This window comes from Natrix helvetica (assembly GCF_964273705.1).
Source record: "Natrix helvetica genome assembly, chromosome: Z".
NCBI lineage: Eukaryota > Metazoa > Chordata > Lepidosauria > Squamata > Natricidae > Natrix > Natrix helvetica.
Window position 1 is genome coordinate 58,835,915 of NC_138554.1, and position 19,696 is coordinate 58,855,610.

General features: G+C 40.5%; 2 protein-coding genes across 5 annotated transcripts in view; one reads left to right on the forward strand and one right to left on the reverse strand.

Moving 5' to 3' along the window:
• The first annotated feature begins 2,179 nt into the window (after positions 1–2,179).
• Positions 2,180–11,832, forward strand: PSMB3 (proteasome 20S subunit beta 3). Its single transcript, XM_081971033.1, has 6 exons — positions 2,180–2,313; positions 4,653–4,837; positions 8,707–8,814; positions 10,249–10,426; positions 10,948–11,042; positions 11,704–11,832. The coding sequence occupies exons 1-6, from the start codon at positions 2,311–2,313 to the stop codon at positions 11,750–11,752; spliced, it is 618 nt and encodes a 205-aa protein (XP_081827159.1). The 5' UTR covers positions 2,180–2,310; the 3' UTR covers positions 11,753–11,832.
• Positions 11,833–13,290: 1,458 nt separating this feature from the next.
• PIP4K2B (phosphatidylinositol-5-phosphate 4-kinase type 2 beta) overlaps positions 13,291–19,696 on the reverse strand; it is a 44,769-nt gene continuing 38,363 nt past the window's right edge. For 3 of the 4 annotated variants that reach the window (XM_081969787.1, XM_081969786.1, XM_081969785.1), the window contains one exon: positions 13,291–18,099. In XM_081969787.1, coding sequence (XP_081825913.1) covers positions 18,019–18,099 — 81 coding nt within the window. In that variant the 3' untranslated portion in view covers positions 13,291–18,018. The remainder of the gene's footprint in view (positions 18,100–19,696) is intronic. The other variant, XR_014176738.1, reaches the window with a different exon arrangement.

Here is a 19,696-nt window from a genome sequence, read left to right on the forward strand (position 1 = left end):
AAAGGAGGAATATGATTCATGAGGTTCTTGCATAATTTTCAAAAAGGCTTGAGTGGCTTCAGTGGAAGAGTCATCCACTCGTTTTAAAGCAGACATAGCCAATAAATGAATCAAGGCAAGAGCGCGGCGAGGACAATTTTGCTGTTGAATAAGAGTGGAAAATGCGCCCGTGCCTTTAAGATGGTCAACAGTAACTTGTGCTGGAAGCCCTTTAAGGACTTCAGCATCCACTAGTTTTTCATATTCAGACAACCAGACAACGTATTGAGCAGGAGTCATTAACATAGAAAACAAAGTTTTCCAATCATACACAAGCATTGCCGTGGTGGCAGACACAAGAGAATCTAACAAGCCTTGAGTATAGCGAGACTGTAAACCATAGGCATTAACTGATTCTTTTAGATTTTTTAAAACACGCAGTTCAATGTTAGAATGGACAGGGGGGCCGGGGGCGCCCGGCACAAAGGTAAGAGGATAGGCGGCAGGGAGATCGGAGGAGTCAAGGGAAAAGGAATGGGAACGGAGAAGGGAGGAAACGTGACCGCCCTGGGAGGGAGAGGGGAGGCAAGGGACAGAAGAAGGAGAAAGGAGAGGAGGGGGGTAATCGGGAGCCGTGGGTGAAGGATAGGGAGGGGGAGAATCAACATTTACAGGGGTAGACAGAGAGTGTTTAACAGAAGAAGAAACAGAAGGGGGGGGTGTTGGAGAAGGAAAAGAATCCTTGGGATAGACAGTATTGAGGGCTGCCATAACGGCACGCCAGGAAGACATAACAGCAAAGGGGGCACGGGGAGGAGAGTGAAAATAAGAGCCGAGACGTTCCCATGTGGAACGTTTGAGAGTTCCAGAGTCGGGATAACCCGGGCAGTGATGATAGACATATAAAAGAAGTTGATCAATATCAGATTTAGAAAGAGGATAGACATTAGTGCCGTTAATTTTTTGCAGACGATTGGCTTTCTTGATTAAAAGTGAAAGCTCATTTCTATGTCCAAAATGAGACTTTGAATGTGAGGAGCCCATAACTTACGATGTGCTTGCCCGTCAGGTGCGTAAGATGAGAATCAAGGCGCCGAACACGTAGACACGGGACTCGGCGTGAGACGTCCGAAAGGCAATCCGGCACGTCGGGGTCACCAGTTGTGAGTGCGTGGCTGGCTGCCACGCGGCAATGACCTCGTCTGCTTTTGGAACCCTCGCAAGGGTGAGCCGGAGCTAGGCATTAGAACCCCCACAGGGGTGAGCCTGAGTTAGGCTATGGGACCCTCGCAAGGGTGTGTCTGAGCTCGGCTATTGGCCTCCACGGAGGTGCGCCTAAGTTAGGCGGGTCTGGTACTGCCAAGGAAGAACGGACACCATGGTGTGATGAAACGCACCAACCAACTCAGCGAGGTGAAAAGACCCCGGCTGGCCGATTGAGACGGTATTTATTAAAATCATACAAAGGGTTTCTATCTTACAGCGTGTTATTGCATGGTTAAAACACTTGTTACTGGGCAGGCTTTGTTCACTTGTCACGTATACGTGTTACCGGGCAAGCTTGTTCACATGTTACAAAAAGATGTTACAGAAGACTGTTGCATAGAAATGTTGCAAAGCAAAGAATGTTGCATAGAATTGTTGCAAAGCAAAACCTTGAGCAAGCTTTGTGCCGGCTTAGCAGAAATGTAATGCAGCTAGCAACTTTTAACATGATCGCTACAGATGCACACCAGCTTCCCAATTTTCCTTCACTTGATTCGTATTATGTTGCTTAATTTCTTCCCAGTGATGTTTTTAAAAGGGTCTTTGTAGAGTGAAGAAAGAGTTGCTTATTAAATATAGAGAGTAACATTTTGAATAAATTGATAATTTCCTTATTTCCAAAGAATCAGAAAATGAGACTTTCAATAATAAAATGAGCTAGTACATAATTTTCTTTTTATCTTTTATTTTTCAGTGGCATATTTTGTAGTTTATTTTTTTCAAGAAAAGTTAGGTGTATCGGAGCTCGATTTTTTTTCTCTAAGAGCGAATTTTCCAAGGATTATCTTAAAATGCCGTTTAAAATTCGAGCTACAAACCCCGTGTTCATAGACTGCAACGAACTACTCTCTAATTTTATCTCTATGAAAAACAGGTATGACTCTTCATTTCCTGTACCGAGAGCCCATCTCCGGTCCTAGATTGGCAGGGGCAGGCAATCCAATCGCAGGAGCTTATGTTGAAGTGCTACGTCCTGGTAGAGGCGGGGCTTAGTTATAGCCGCGGAAGGAAGCTGGTCTTGCTGCGTGAGGAAGCGTTTTTTTTTGCCCCCCCAAGGTTTCCATCATGGTGAGTCTTGGTGTTGGAGGGGGGGGGGGAGACGATGCGGGTAAAAGCAGAAGGAGAATTAGCTTAAATCCGGGAAGGGATCAATGGCCACTCTCTTCCTTGGCGGAGATCAGTCTACTTAAGAGAAAGCGGGGGGGGGGGGGGGGAGAGAGAATACCGGGGTCGTCGGGTCTGTGGCCCCAGCTCTTGCTCTCAGTCGTGTCTGTTGTAGAAGCTGATTGCAGATTAGGGGAGGGTGGGAGGGAGGTTTTTGCTTTCTTTCCTGAATTTTTATGGAGGCGATAGTGAAAGTGCATGCATGGCCTTGCGGAATAATTGCGCGCCTGGGATTACTTCTTGTGCCATATCCGTCATGAGACGTTGGCGATCATGTTGGCAATCCTATTTTTGTCACCATCCACATGAAAAAGTGCTGCTGAGTTTTGCCCAAACCAGTCCCTTAGGTTTTGAAGCCATGATGTCCTCCTCCTGCCTGGACCTCCTTTGCCTCCCATCTTTCCCTGGAGTATTAAGGGAAGGATACCCTATTTCTCTGGGCGTTGCATCACATGTCCAAAATATTCACACTTTCGCTTTTTAATGGCTATGAAGATTTCCCTGTGCTTTCCCAGAAGGCTTATCACCTCCTCATTTCTGATTTTGTCAGCCCAGTTTTATACTTAACAGCCGCCTGTAAATCCACATTTCAACGCTTCTAGTTTCAAGTGGTTTTCTGTCAGAGACCAACTCACTACTCTGTAGAGCAGGATAGAAAAGATGTAACATCTGACAAGCCTGATTTTCAGTCTTAGGCTGAAAATCCTGAGACTTGGCCTTTTTAAAATCTGTGTTAGGGTTGGCACAAGAGCCAGACTTTTTCACCGTGCTTTAAAGCAGGGGGTCCCTCAAACTCATCAGCACATAGACTCCTTTGTGAAGTTTCAAATTGTTCCTCAATATCATCTCCCCTCTCAGACATCTATTATATGAAAATAATTTAGTAAATACTAGGTTTAATAGTATTACAAATAATAACTATATAATGGATAGTCCCTTGGGATTAAAATTAACTATTTTCTTGAGAAGTCTGCTTGGAAAATATAATTGTTATCAAAAGTATTCTGGACTTGATAATATTGATTTGGATAATACTGGTTCACCATAGTTAATTTATATCAGGAGAGATTTAAATTAGGGACTGCTTGATTATAGTTCAGCCTTACAGAATGCTTTCCTTCCACCTCTGAGTCAGCAGTAATCTAAATTGGCATAGATTCTGTTGTCTCCATTGCCAATCCAAATTACTTCTGTTCTGTCCTGCAACCAGAGGATAATGCTCTCATTCTGTCCTGCAACCAGAGGATAATGCTCTCATTCTGTCCTGCAACCAGAGGATAATGCTCTCATAATGCTCTGCAAGGAGATACTGAGTCTCCTCACTTTCCTAATATCCATCAATGGCATTTGATCTCTGGACTGCTGGAGTTTTGTCTACTTATTTTGCAAAGTTATGCAGCATCTTAATCCTGTTGGACTCTGTCAGATAATTTATAAGGTTTTGTCAAATGGTTACACCCACAATATTGGCCATTTATTAGAACTTGTCCTGGCTTCACCTGCTGTCTTTTCCAGCCTGGGTATTGGCTGCATGAGCTAGGAGACGGGGCAAGTATAAGGAGAAACTTTTTATTCATCAGGTTTCCAAATTTATTCCTGGTTTAGACATCCAGATTAGCCCAAATTGCTGATAGCTCAAGTAACAGTTTACTGATAGGGTGGGGGTTGAAGCAGCAGAGAGAAGTCTCTCCCTCTCCCTCCCTGTTTCTGGAGGATGATGTCCAAGGACTGGAAGTGAGAAGTGTGTCCATATGATCCCATACTGGCCAATAGACACCAGGCTGATCCCACTTTTATGAGGTGATTTTACAGTACCACCAACTGTATTGGGATTTGTAAGATTATATCCATAATTGGTTACTTAGGGGCAAAAATATTTTTAAAATGGGAAAGCTAAGGACAACGTAATGTTGTGTGGAGCATGGATTAGGAATTGGATGAAGGCAAATCATGGGAACACCAGGAAAAAAAAGTGCTTACTAGAGTTTGTTTGTACTGTGATTACAATGAAGTGGGAAAAAATTAGTCTCTGAACCAAAATAGAACATTTCTTTTAGCCCATTCTATCTGTGTCCGGTATGGGGATTACATTTTGGAATATTTTGCACTGTGGCTCAAATATGCTTATTCTGATGTTCTTCATATTCATAAGGATAAACCTTGATTTGTGCAACTTAATAGCTTCTAGCAAAAAAGTGCTGCATTTGACATATTATTTCAATTCAACTTTTTTTCTTTTCTAGTCTATTATGTCCTATAATGGAGGGGCTGTTATGGCCATGAAAGGGAAAAACTGTGTGGCTATTGCAGCTGATCGCAGATTTGGTATTCAAGCTCAGATGGTGTCTACAGACTTCCAGAAAATTTTTCCAATGGGAGACAGATTATTCATTGGTCTGGCTGGTCTTGCCACAGATGTGCAGACAGTGTAAGTATTGCATTAAGTAGATATAAGCAAGAAACTAGAATATTCATAAGAGCTGTAACTAACTTGTAGCTAGTTTCTTAATTTATTCTTATTTATTTTTATTCTTATTCCAACATTGGGAAATACGTTATAATTGGTCAGGTTACTGAACAGTTGAAGCTAGGTCCAGTTATTCACATCTATAGTGGTAGGCAGGGAGGTAAATTAGATGATGGATTTTGAATCTCTGGGATTAGTCAAGAATGGCTAAAATGGCTCTTGGAAGACAGCTTCTAAATATCAGGATTTTGCAGAAACAAGTTAACGTCTACCGTGTTTCCCCGAAAATATGACCTGTCCCGAAACTAAAGCCTTGCCACATTTTTCGCGTGAGCAAAAATATAAGCCCACCCCCAAAAATAAACCCCCTGGACAACCCCCCCCTCCGGCCAGGCAGAGCACCGCTCACTGACCTAGTGTTATCCCAAAAACGCCAAGTCGCAGGAGCCGGGGGGAGTGTTCACGTTGCTTGCCGCCTTCGGGATAAAACTAGGTTGAGGAGTGGCATTCTGCCTGGCCGGAGGGGAGAGTTGCCAGGCGGCTGCTCCCTTGTGAACTGGCTTCCGAAGAGCCGGGCACAGCCTCAGGGGCGAAGCAGCAATGAGGTAATCATGCTCATGAGCAGCTGCCCGGCAAATCCCCTCTCCAGCCGGGCAGAGCACCATTCATTGACCTAGGGCAGGGGTGGCGAACACGCGGCTCTCGGCCAAAATGAATGCGGCTCTTTGCCTCTTATCATTATTTTGTATACTGTGGCTCTTTGCCAAGTTTGGATTTTGTCCCTTTCGGCGCTAAACCCGGATCGCGCGCTCCCTTTCGACGCTAAACCCGGAAGTATGGCCTTGCCCCGCCCCTGGCGACGCGACGACGCTTGCCTGCGCTCCACCAGCTCGGCTGGGAACGGAGACGTTTCTTTGCTCAGCAATGTCTTCAGTGGAGTGGTGGCAGCCTGGCAGGCTGAGCCTGCGTCCCTTTCAGGCGCTCCGCTCCGCTGAGGAAACGTCTCCGTTCCCAGCCGAGCTGGTGGAGCGCAGGCAAGCGTCGTCGCGTCGCCAGGGGCGGGGCAAGACCGTACTTCCGGGTTTAGCGCCGAAAGGGAGCGCGTGGTGTGGCTCTCTGACTCTCACAGTTTAAAATTTTGGCTCTTTTTGTCGAACTTGTTCGCCACCCCTGACCTAGGGGGTATCCCTAAGGTGCCAAGCCATGTGGCACTCTGCCCGCCCCCCAGCTCCCGCGGCTTGGCACATTCGCGATACCCCCTAGGTCAGTGCATGGAGCTCTGCCCGGCTGGAGAGGGGGGTGGCGCGAGCGCCTGTTCCACCCGCACCCTCACCAAGCCCTCGGAACGCTTACAACCACCCTCCGAGCAAACCGGAAGTGACTTCCGGTTTGCTCGGAGGGTCGTTTTAAGTGCTCCAAAGGCGTCAGGGAAGCCTCCAGATGGTCCCTGAAGCCTTCGGAACGCTTAAAACGACCCTCCGAGCAACCTGGAAGTCACTTCCAGTTTGCTCGGAGGGTGGTTTTAAGCGCTCCGAAGGCTTCAGGGAAGCCTCCGGATGGTCCCTGAAGCCTCCGGGGGGGGGGGGAAGAGGCTCTTTTCGCCCTCCCCAGGCTCCTATAAGCCTCTGGAGCCTGGGGAAGGTGAAAAATAGCTTTTAAAAAGGTGAACTCAGCTGGCCAGCGCGCGCATGCGTGCTGGCCAGCTGACAGGGCAGTGCGTGCCCTGACAAATGGCTCCGCGTGCCACCTTTGGCACGCGTGCCATAGGTTCGCCATCACTGACCTAGGGGTATCCCGAATGTGCCAAGCCGCGGGAGCTGGGGGGCGGGCAGAGCGCCACATGTCTTGGCACCTTAGGGATACCCCCCAGGTCAGTGAATGGCACTGCCCGGCTGGAGAGGGGATTTGCCTGGTGGCGGCTCCTGAGCATGGTTATCTCATTGCTGCTTCACCCCTGAGGCTGTGCCTGGCTCTTCAGGAGCCAGTTCACAAGGGAGCAGCTGCCCGGCAGGCCCAAAACAGTAAGCCCTCCCTGATAATAAGCCCAAGGCCATATTTCGTGGGGCAAAAGAAAATAAGCCCCTGTTGTATTTTCAGGGAAATGGTAGTACAATGATTTAAAGTATCAACAATATAATTATTTTCTTCACCTAAAGTACAGATAGTTATCAATATGACTACTTTTTTAACTATAGTTCACAGTTGCAACGTTCTTGGAAAAAATGACTTAGCATCTATGGTCAAAGTTATAAGCAGTCATATGATTGCAGTTCAGGGGCTTGGCAACCAAAACACATGTAGAACAGTTGCAGCATCTTGTCATGTAATCATGTTTTGTAATCTTCTCACCAGTTTCCAACAAATAAAGTCAGTTGGGGAAATTGGACCACAGTAAAATCAGCCCCAGTCATGTTATGGCTTGTTTAATGACCATATGCTTAGTCCCAACTGTGCTTGTACAGTTCAACCTCTAAGTAGCTAAAATGCAGAACATCTCGCAGTAGCCAGGGATAAATATTTATGTGAAATAAGCTATAAGCTTACTCCTCTGATACTCAAAATAAATTTGCAGTCTCTGTATACTCAGGGACATACTTTAAATGAAAGCATCTGGAGAGTGCACACCCTGATCATTTCTGCATGTGGTTTGAAATAGAATGTAAACTATTCAGAATTGTGAGTTTAATATTCTAAATTTCAATGTCCTTTTCAGAATTAAACAATGGTTGCTAGCCTTTACAACAATTTAAATAGTAATTATTATTTTAAATGCCTCCAAGCAGTCATCTCTAGATTGCTTCCCTGAATTTCAAATTCTACAATGAAAAGTTAGGTACGCCATATTGATTGCTTAACAAAACAAATTATTGGTTTATTATTTTTCCCCTTGATCGAAGTATAAAGGATGTTAGAAATGTAGTAATGTGTACATGTGTTAATCACATTAGTGGGAAATAACAAATTTGAATCAATTCATATTCATTGCATTTCTATTTTATTATTACCGTATTTTTCAGAGTATAAGACACACCATTTTCCCTCAGAAAAGAGGCTGAAAATCTGGGTGCGTGTTATACACTGAGTATAGCATTTTTGCCTCTCGAAATCCTGTCCCCTTCACAAAATGGTCGTGCATAACCTTGTGGAGGCTTTCAGAGAGCTCCTGGGGGCTGGGGAGAGCAGAAATGAGATAAAAAGGGGCTGTTTTTGCCCCCCCCCAACCTACCTTCTCTCTCTCTCTCTCTCTCTCTCTCTCTCTCTCCCTCTCCCTCTCCCTCTCCCTCTCCCTCTCCCTCTCTCCCTACCTACCTACCTACCTACTGTATTTCTCTATTTCTCTCTCTATCCCTCTACCTACCTGCCTACATTCTCTCTCCCCCTACCTACCTACTGTATTTCTCTATCTCTCTATTTCTCTCTCTCTATCCCTTTATCTACCTATCTACCTTATTAATTGGGTTTGTTTTTTGGATTGTTTCTAATTTCCTTTTAACTTTTGTAATATGTGTTTTTTAATGCTGTACGCCACCCTGAGTCCTTTGGGAGAAGGGTGGCATATAAATCCAATAAAACAAAAAAACAAAACAAACAAACCTACTGTATTTCTCTCTCTTTCTCTCCCTCTCTATCTACCTACCTACTTTTTTTTATTTGCCTCTTCAAAACCTTGCTGCATCTTATACTCTGGTGCATCATACTTCGAAAAATACGGTACTTACAGACAGCTAGTAGGTTTTAAACTATACTTCTGTGCCACTTGGATGGTAAATAGAAGAGAATGATCATTTTGCCTTAAAGTGGATTTGAAACTTTTGTTTTTCCTCTTACAGTGCTCAAAGGCTCAGATTTCGACTAAATCTCTATGAACTGAAGGAAGGGAGGCAAATTAAGCCGCAGACCCTAATGAGCATGGTGTCTAATCTCCTATATGAAAGACGGTAAAGAGTCAAGCATTCATGATATCTGGAAATAGTGTTATTAAAAAATAAATTTCAGTAATAGATTTGATAAGGCAATTATTTTTGAACTGAGAATCAGGGAAGGGGTCAGGAACAACTTACTTGGATGGGCACTAATTTTTAAAATTTAGCAAGGCTCATATAGACAAAATGTCAGAACGTATTCTAGGCTTTACTCCTCACTTTGTTTGCATTATTGCAAAGTTTAAGATCCCTGTGATACATAGATTAAGGTATAAATATCAAAATTGGTGTGTTTCTTACCTAGCACTAACAGAATCATTGGTTTTAATCATGGCTGTATGGAGCATACAGATTCATTAATTATTTTATGAGACTTTTCCATCTCAGGATTTGCTTCCTGAATAATTGATTTGCATCAGGATTATTGCTAAATAAGCAGGTTGTTTTTGCTCCTTCAGATTTAGTTGAACTCTAGTTTCTATCAGTTGCAATTAAATAGCAATATCGTATTTTTTGGAGTATAAGACACATCTTTTTTTGGAGTGAAAATCTGGGTGCGTCTTATACTCCGAATGTAGCCCCACTTACCTGCTCCGTGCGTCACATTTTCGGGTAGTTCTAGGAGGCAGGAATCCTCACTTCCACTCAGATTTTGATAATGAGCTTTTTATCTATTTAATATAAACCTTATCACCCTATTCATATTTAACTGGATAGAGTGGGGTGGGGTATGATTTTTATGGGAGCAGAAGAGGGATTTGGGACCGAAGGCTCCTTGTTGGAGCCTTGCTGCGAGAAAGCCAGGCTTTAAATGCCTACGGTTATAGGTAGGAAGATGGGGTGTCTCGGGAGTGGAGCCTTTGGTGCCAAGTCCCTCTTCTGCCTCCATGAAAATCATACCCCACCCCACCCCCTCCAGTTAAATACGTGTAAGGTGATAGGATTTGTTTTAAATAGATAAAAAGCTCATTATCAAAATCCGAGTGGAAGTGGGGATCCTCACCACCTGGAACCACCCAAAAATGCGAGGCACAGAGACAGTGATGGTGTGTGGCAATCCCCGCAGCTGATTGGGGGTATTCCACCCGCCAATCACTGCTGTTGCTGAATCAGGCTGCATTAGCATGCTGAAACTAACCGGGCCATTTGCTGTTTGTTGCAAGGATGCTAGCCAGATGGATGCTGGTAGGCAGAGGCAGAAACTTTTTTCCCCTTGTCTTACTCTCCCAAAATTAAGGTGCATTTTATATTCTGAAAAACATGGTACTTCTCTGCTCAAGATGGTAGTAGGTACTCTTCAAAACTGATGAGGATTTTTCCCCAGCTTCTTAGTATTAGAGATAGACAAATTGTGGACATATCTTAAACCTTTTCCTAGTCATGCCAAGGAAAATTTATAATTTAAAAATGTAGTTAATTGTAATTATTTTCTTTTCTTGTTGCTTTCAGGTTTGGACCTTATTATACAGAACCTGTAATTGCTGGATTAAATCCAGTCACTTATGAACCCTTTATCTGCTCCTTAGACTTGATTGGTTGTCCGATGATAACAGATGATTTTGTGGTCAGTGGGACCTGTACAGAGCAAATGTATGGCATGTGTGAGTCTCTTTGGGAGCCAGACATGGTAAGGAAAATATAGAGCTAGTCATAAGTAATATAGCAGGGTTACTACTTTAAATAACACTTTTAATAAAAGCCAGTCTCTGGACTTCAAAAAGTAGATGTTAATAGGGCTTTAGGGCACATGTACAAGTTCTTCCCAGTATTTTTCACTTTATAAACCTCTCCTCAGCACAGAAATTATATTTCAGTTTAAAATCGTTTGTTCATATGCTGCTTTGCTTAGAATTCTGCTGTACCCCTACATGCTGAATGCATGAATATATTGATATGGCCTAGAGAGAACTTGTATGAGAAGCTTCATAGCCATATTCATACATTCTCTGTAAATACCTTAATAGAGATCTAATATGTAATTCCTCTCCCTCTCCATCTTCATCAAACTTGTTTTTAGGGACTTTCAAAGGGGCAATATAGCTGTATTGTTTCAGTCTACATTCTTTTTATACTCAATACATTCACTTAAGTTTGCTTAATGCTTAAAAATAACTCTCTAAATTAAAGTGAACTTTTTTTTTGATGCAGGAACCTGATCACCTCTTTGAAACCATAGGACAGTCCATGCTCAATGCTGTGGACAGAGATGCTGTGTCTGGTATGGGAGTGATAGTGCACGTGATGTAAGTAGAAACTGAGTGGGTAAAGATCAGTTCGAAAAAAATTATGTGGGACAGTATCTCTCTGGTTAATTTTCATGGCTAGCCTGAAAAGACAATAACTGTAATTGGCAGCAAGCAAGGTTAAGCCAGTGAAATTATTTTCCCAATTCATTTGTCCTGCCTTCTGGGTCTAGTGTTGTTATTATGGGTAACCTTGAGAAAACAGTTATGGTTGTAGATATCTTTTTTACCTGTTGGTGGATAAAATCGGATTTAACTGTTAGACAAGAGATAATTCTTGACTTGACTGCAATTGGGACTGGAATTTTGGTTTTAAGTGATGATGGTTATAGGTTGATGCACCCTCGTGACAGGCTGATTTTACTACTGTTTTTATGGCAATCATTAAGCAGTTGTAGTTTTTGGTGAAATCAGCAAAAAATATCACAAATTAGTTATATGATGGCAGGAAGCTGCAGCCAGTCATAATGCCTGAAATGCAGTCATGTGACAGAGAGGAGTGTGGCTTGACATTTCACGATGGCTGGAAAGGCATTGCAGGTATAAATAACTATTTCTGAGGCTGTTATAAATCTGAACAGTCATTAAATTGCTATTTGGAAGTAGAGGATTAACTAGTACAATTCTCATCTTGATTCCCTCCCTTTTCTCTTTTTACCAGTGAGAAAGACAAAATAACTACCCGGACACTGAAAGCTCGCATGGATTAAGTTAAAGTCCTACTAAGAAAACCAATATCTCAAGATAAGAAATAGTGTACTGTTAATGGAATAAACTTTTTTTTCTAAAACCACAACTTTTTCATTTTTATGTAGAAGCTGTATATATTTTGATTTGTTTAAAATCAAAGATAAAGGATTGTTCTGAAGAGGATAATTTTCAGACAATTATGTAATAATGTAATCTGGCTGTCTTACCAAAATTGATCTATAAATTATAAACGTTAAAAAAATGGCATCCACCAAAATCGGCATTTTTTTTTAATGCAAAATACTGCTGTTGATGTAACCTGAGAAAAGTCCTGCCAAATTCAGTGTGTCTTATTCCATGGACTTGAGTAGGATTGCAAGAGATATTCAGTGTGAGATCAAATCTAAACTGAGCAAAAGTGATTCATATCTGACTTGGTCATCTCTTTCATGCCAGCTGGAGACTGCTGAAGAAAACATACCTTTGAGTTTAGATAGTAGTGGCAAGGTAGTCACTGAGGAGCTGCTCATGGGTAGTGGTGCATCCCAATTTTGGCCCAAATACTGTACATCTATAAGTTGCACAGTTAATGTACACCCAAAAAAGATGATGACAAGGCCAAGGTAATGGTTGTTGAGCTAAACTCAACCAAAGACCTTAATTTCAAATGTTCATAACTGAATTTTTTTATATGCTTGGAGCCTGACTTATTTGCTTTCACTTTTCAATACATGTTTAAAACTTCAGTTAAAGATATTTTGTATATCTCTTGGACCTACCATAAGACAGCTCATATTTAGCTTTCCAAACACACTTCCTATTTAAATGAAAAATCTCTATTGTCTAGAACACTAGACAATATATAACATTGAAACCCCCAAATGCTGCATTATAAAATAAGCAGAGATAGGTGGTACCCTTAAACCTTTTAGTCATTTCAGTAGGACTTTTTTCTAGACTAAGCTGTTGATTTCAGTTTGTTGTTAAAGTTCTTTTGAAAGTAATAAATAGCTGTAGTTTTCAAATGAGGGGGTCTTTTTTTCTTGTTTTATTAAAGCAGAAGGCCAGCATTTAGAGAGAAATCTTATTAATGGGTTAAGTGAACACAACTGGATCAATGGACCTTATAAATGCATGGGTAAACCCATTTGCAAATAAACTGAACACAATTTTGTGGATATATTCTTGGCTTACTTGGGAATATGCAGCTAATCCTCAGTTACTGACTCAGTGATTATTAACTCTCCTTAAAGTTGTGGCCATTGTAGTGTCCCCATAGTCCCATAATTGTGATTTGGGTGTTTGACAACCAGCTTGCAATTACGATAGTCTCTGTATCCCTACTCACAAGATTGCTATTTATAACCTTCACTGCCAGCATCTGGCATGCAAGTAGATGGAAAACCTAGTAAAAGATTGAAATGATCGTGTGATATTGCACCCAAGAATCACAACTAGCACTCACCCAGTCAAGCCTTTTAAGCTAAACAACTTCTTCATTCTTCCAACTATTTTGAGGAGAAAAATAAAACCCTGAGAGCAGTTTTACACAAAAAAATTCATTTTTATTTTGTTTAACCCACCTGAGAGACTTCACACCTTGTTAACATACATGCATTTCAAAACAGTATCTCATACTTTATAAGCACATTGACTTCAAAATTTTATTTTAAAAAAGGTATGAAAAACCTAAATTATTTTTTATTAGTTGGAGATTCAAATTTGTAATTGCCTGCTTGCCATTATGAACCAGCTTTTATGTTTAAATGCCATATGATTATATATATTATGTTGAATATATTCATATGGTATTCAAGCATACAATTAGCAAGAGATTGATAATGGTTGGAACACAAATGTCTTGTTTCCTCTATCTTTTTAAATAATATATGGTTTCACAATTAATACAATTTTGAAAGATTGCCTGGGATGGCATTGCACACACTCATACCAGGTTCTCAAAGACATAGATAATGAAGAAGTGCAAACTTTATTTGACCATGTGGCTTATAGCTAGCCATCAATATTTGTGTTTATAAGATAACATTTTCACCCGAGTGCTTTTCAATGATACCTTCCCCAAGCCCTTCCTCTACACATGAACATAACAGACATGATTAAAGATTGTCACCATCTACTGCAGTTTAGCCCTTAAAAATCCACATTCAACATTTTTTTCCAGTGCAGGAAATTCCAGCTTAACTGCCTGGATGTAACCACCTAACAATATAGACTCTGGGGATACATCAATGATTGCAGTGAAAGTTACTATATACTGAACAAAATTTGAGATTTTCATCCTCAAACATGATAGCCAAAGCTGAAACTTAGTTTATATTCCCCCTGAAGATACCTTAATATTTTTAGATGATGAATAAAAAACAGAGTATGAGTTCCATCTCACTCTAGAATAGGCATGTTAACAATGGTGGGAACTTTGCTATAATATATCTGGAGAACCCTGGGTTGGGGAAATACATTCCACAAAACAGGAGATGAAGAAGCTAAGACTACTATTAACAACACACATTCTTTGGCTAGACATGATCCAACTGAGAATGTACATGTGTAAGTCGACTTGGGAACAAGACTAACACATATGCCCCAAAATCCTCCAAATAGGTCACTAACTTTCTTAAGTCATAAAACTGCTCCAAATATATATTTTTAAAAAGATAAATCACAGATTTACTGAAAAAGTACTTCCTTTCTATAATGTGTTAGCTATAACTTGGGATCATTGAAACTGTAACAAGATGCAGACTGGGAAGAAAAAGAGTGACTTGACATTCCCTTGCATGAATTGGTGAACAAGAAATCTGTTTGATTTCCAAACAAAGTTCTTGATCTAAAAAGATTGCAGTTCTATGCACCAATGGCCATACATTTCTGCTAAATCTCCAAATAGTTTAGTATTCATCTGCTTCTGATCCAATATGGGCTCTTCTGCAACAAAACAAAGGATGGGGACAATTTTCAGACTAAACTGATGGATAAATTGTGCTAATATGCATGCCATTTAGAGGAATGAAACTTGGGGCAGAAAAGCAAATAAATGAGTTTTAAAAAGTCTCTTGGACATACTGAATTGGAAATAAAACTGCATTGCCAGTGCTATCCTTAGAGTTACAGGGAAAATATGCAGGAGCTATTTGATTAAGGATATCAGGCAGGAAGGAAGTACTGATATAGAAAATAGGAACAAGGAAGGAAGAGCAAAAGACTGATCAGGTCTACGTTTAATCACAGATGTTCTGTCAAAACTAACAATACTCTGAAGAGTTGGTATGTGTTCCTTTTCTCACACACCTCTTGTAGCATTACAGGCAATGCTTTGATCAGAATTTCTTGTGTAAATCATTCTCATTGCATTGCCAGATTAATTGAATATTCATAAGGGGAAAATTCTAATACTGTGTTGTGGAAACAAAAGATTTTCACGTGATTCCATTTTCTGATTAAAATTTTGGGTGTGAATGGCAAGAAACAGGAATGTTAAAAGTTGTAGAAATTCCCAGTGAGTAAATTTCAAGTGTCCGTATGTGGGTGTAACAAATTTCCCCAAAAGACATCTCCCAGACGTATAATGCCTACAAATCCCATGTTTTGTGGAGTTGTAAACTAGAGCATCTCAGTGATATTTGATTTGGGGAAACCTGAATTAAAAAGACTGAAAACATCCCTCTTGACCTCCCCACTAGGCTTTTTCTGTACCTTTTGAAGATTTCAAATCATTGAACTATTTTTCTATTAAAAAAATATTGAGAGGGAAAAATTCCACAACAGTATGTAGATCCAAGTGTCATATGGATCTAAGCACCACCCCAGGGCAGAACTCAGAGGCTGAATATTAAGTTAATAGAATAGAAAAAGGATAAAATGGGACTAGAGGCAAAAGCCAGTTATACTTTTGCTGATATAAGACTTTAAGATGAATTCAGATGAAAGTCTTAAAAGTTCCTAATAGAGGGCAGCATAACAAAAGGCACAAATATGGGAGTGGGAGATGGCAAAGAGGATATGTGGGCAAAATTTTAGTAGTAAGGACTAACAAGTCAATGGCATGTATGACAGAAAATAAAATCAAACGGGGAGTTAAAGGTGTGTTTAGGGATATATTCCCGATCATCTTGAGAGATATCTGAGTAAAACTCAAATTCAAGATCTAAGCACAAAGTATGCACATCAAAGAGGACTTTAAACAATGAGCCAGAATGGAATCAGTAACAACTTAGATGGGTTGGGTGGCTTTGGTCAGAGGATGAAGGCAGCTGAAGACAAAAGAACAAGATGTTAAAGGTGTTAAAGAGAAAAACTTCTGATGGAAGTGGATTGAGGAATGGAGAGAGTACAGATACAGACAAGAGGCAAAGGCCAGGGAAGACTGAGAAGAGAAAGTAAGAGGAGGCAAAGATGTAGAGTTTGTTCTTTTTGCCTGAGTGCCCATTATTGGTTGCTTCAAGTGTCTTCAATAAATGAATCAACCTGGCAACATATCTTTTCGTGGTTTTTTAAGCTGTGCACTGACTAACTCCTAAATAGATTAAGGTAGGCAAATATTTATAAAAAATGTAAAAAAAACAGCATTTTAGGCTAATGCTTACCAATTTTAATCAAAATTAAACAAAAAGAGCTGAAAATGAAATGACCATGTTAAGACAGGGTAGACCAAATTTTCTATTTTACAGTGAATTTCTAAGTGCAGCATTTATAGTTTACTTTATGCCTTAACAAAATCTTATGGTATGTACAGCATATTCCATGATTTTTAAGCCTTGTAAACTATTATACGACTTTGAAATCGTGGAATGTGTTATGCAATTTTTTGTTGTTTATAAATGTGAAAAACCCATCTGAAAGAATACGCATACTTGAGGACAATGAAGAAAAAAAATATTTACCTTATTCCCAAAAAAGATAGAATCCACAAAGCAGAAGGCACAGGACATTAACACCCCAACAATCACATACACACACACAAAAAGCATGTGTAAGAAACACATTCAGAAAGAGTAAGCAAAGTGTCTTGATTGCAAGTTGATGGTTCATAATTTGCCAAATCCCTCTTTTAAAAAAACACCTATAAACAACCCATCCTCACAAGAAGAATACTGAAAAAATGGTATCAATGAATTCAAAATCTTCAGTTTTGACAAGAACGGTGGTGAAATCCAACATTAGTCTGCAGATTACAAGAAAAAGTTGTAATTCAAATGAGGCAAGAACAGTTTGGATCCTTTTAAGAAAACTGAGCTAGTGCAATTTATTCCAAAAATCTGGATTAGCAGAACAATCTGTCCTAGTGGTTAAGAGCAGTCACCTTCAACAATTCATTATATTTTCCCCATATTCTGAGACTAGATTCTTCCCCAATGGAATGATCAAAAGCTAATATTTCTAACACAATGGTTCACAGCATAAGATTTTACAAAGAAGTGGTACCTTTTTTAAAACAGGAAAATATCATTTTACAGCATTTACAACCAGATCAAGGTATAAAAGTTTGAACCATGAATAATTTAGCTCTGGTAGATCATTAAATTAGAGATAACTTAATCCAAGTTGTAATCCAACTCAGTACAAATGTATCTGCATAAAGTTACCTCACCTCTTCATGATCTCCACCAAGATATTGTATCATATTTCATTAGAAATGTGGATTCTTCTGAAACTGTTTTTTTCCCTCCCTTGATTGCATAAAATTTTAAGCAGCCATCTAATTCCCTCATATTCTCATCTTGTTTTGAAATAACAATGCAAAAAGAAAGTGGGATATCAAAAGACCAGAAGTAAAAAGTTTGTTCAACTAACTTAAATGGCTTTCCTTAATCACTGTAACAGTTCTTGTCCTTGAAATGACAAGTAATCTCTTGTCCAATCCTTAGAGAAAGCAACAAAGGGAATTTGTTTTGAATAAGCAGCCATAGTTCAATTGAAGGAAACCATCATTTATATCTTCTGTTATGTGTTCACATTAACATCTGATCATTTGGAGACTGATGCTTTTCAAAGAAAAGTGCAAATCTTAACACTACTTTATTCCTCAGGTTTATGTTTGGATATTTATTATAGCAACCAAAATAGAAGAGAGTAATAGTCTCATTTTCCACCAGGTTTGGAGGCCCACATCTAGAGGTTAGTTTTCTGCTAGGTCAGACTGTCATTACACACTCACAGAATATCATATCCAGCAGACTGGGCTGCACTCCTGTAGAACTGGAAACACTACCACCCACCCTCTACTATTCTTCTCCCTTCTTCTTTTCTGCCAACAACAGGAAGACAACTATGTCAGGATATTGGACATAAATTCATTGAAGCGTTTTGAATACTGTTCGGGATTGACAGTGGAAATTTCTGCTCCAGCCTGGAAAACAAAACAAAAAACCTAAAGCACATATAATTTCATTCAAGCATAAAAAGTGCCATCAGTCATTTCTTTAAAGAGATTGCCTCAAATTTTTACAAATCTGAGAAGTAGCAAATGGCTCTATATTGATTCATCCTCTTCAGAATCTGAAGGAGAAAAGGACTTACAATCTACATATTACCAATGGACATTTATGAAGAAAAATTGCTCAGCTGATGGATGTTTCAAACATCTTCTGACTATCCTAGCTTTTTTGGCAGTAGGGCATGCTCTCCAGGCCCAGTGCTATTTGAATGTTCCAAGGGGCAAAGCTCTCTTCCTGTGTTTCCACTCAGTTTAGAGAGAGCCAAATAATCACCTGCAGCAGAGAGGCAGAACATCTGAACAGGCACTTATATAGCCACTAGAAATATGTGGCTACAATTACCCTCTCTCTGATGCTTTTTGCACAGGCAGAGGAACAACAAAGGCACTTGTCTGAAAGATGATGCAGCCTACTTTAGGATTATGGAAAGAATAGGACTGCCTCCCCAACAGTGACTTCATCACCTGCACAAAAGTATATTGTTACAGTGTCCAATTAGAATGAAGGGCTGAGGCTAGAAGACAGTCCAGGAAAAAAACTTGAGATTAGCATTTTATTGGAAATAAATTATCAGGAAACCAAGAGTCCTCTTAAAATTATTGTTAAGGCAGATGAAAAGAAAAAAGAAAAGAAAAACTGAGCAGAAAGGCACTGGACCATGCCCATTTGAACAGATAAATTGGACTGGAAAAGGATGTATTGTTATCCTAATAGCCTCAGCTCTAGCGTCTGAATGTTCCAAAGATTCTTCTGCATTAATTTCATACTGGTCCTCATTTAGCATTTTGTAACCTGTGGCTTTGGATGATGAGGCTCCGATGGACGGAGCTGAACTGGACAAAGTAATTTTAAGAAGGAAACCATGTACACTGGCAAGAGATTCATTGAAAGGAAATATCTTGTGGGTGGTGGTGATAGTAAAAGACTCAAGAACAGACAGAAATAGAAGACAGAACAACAACATAAAAATCATATCAAAATGTATCTTTGGTATGGTCATATTAAAATATTCCTGATGTATTTACTTGGAAACTGCGGAATGGTCAAAAAACAACCAAAATGATTAGAATATGAAAGACTATAATGTACTTGTGTTTCTCCGACAATAAGAATAGGACTTATTTTCTTCTGGACCCCAAAATAAGCACTAGGGCTTTTTTTCATGGAGTGTCTTTCTCGCCCCCCCCCCCCCCAATGTACGGGAGGCTCACTCCTTCTGTTTGCTTGCCGCAGGGCAGGCCATGCAGTGTGCCAGTGCCACCACCGCAAGGCAGTAGGGATGGAGCTGCCCCATGCGCCCCACATCGGGGTGTCTCAGGGCCTCAGGGTGTCTCAGGGGTGTCTCAGGGCCCTCGCAGCCTGGCCACCTATACCTTGGCACCTGCTGTGGCACTAGCACATCACTCTGCCTCCTTCTCCATTGCGGCCACGAGCAAGCAGAAGTAGGCTGGTGGCCACATGTACACCTGCTGCACATGACTGCCAGTGCTACCACTGTGAAACAGATAT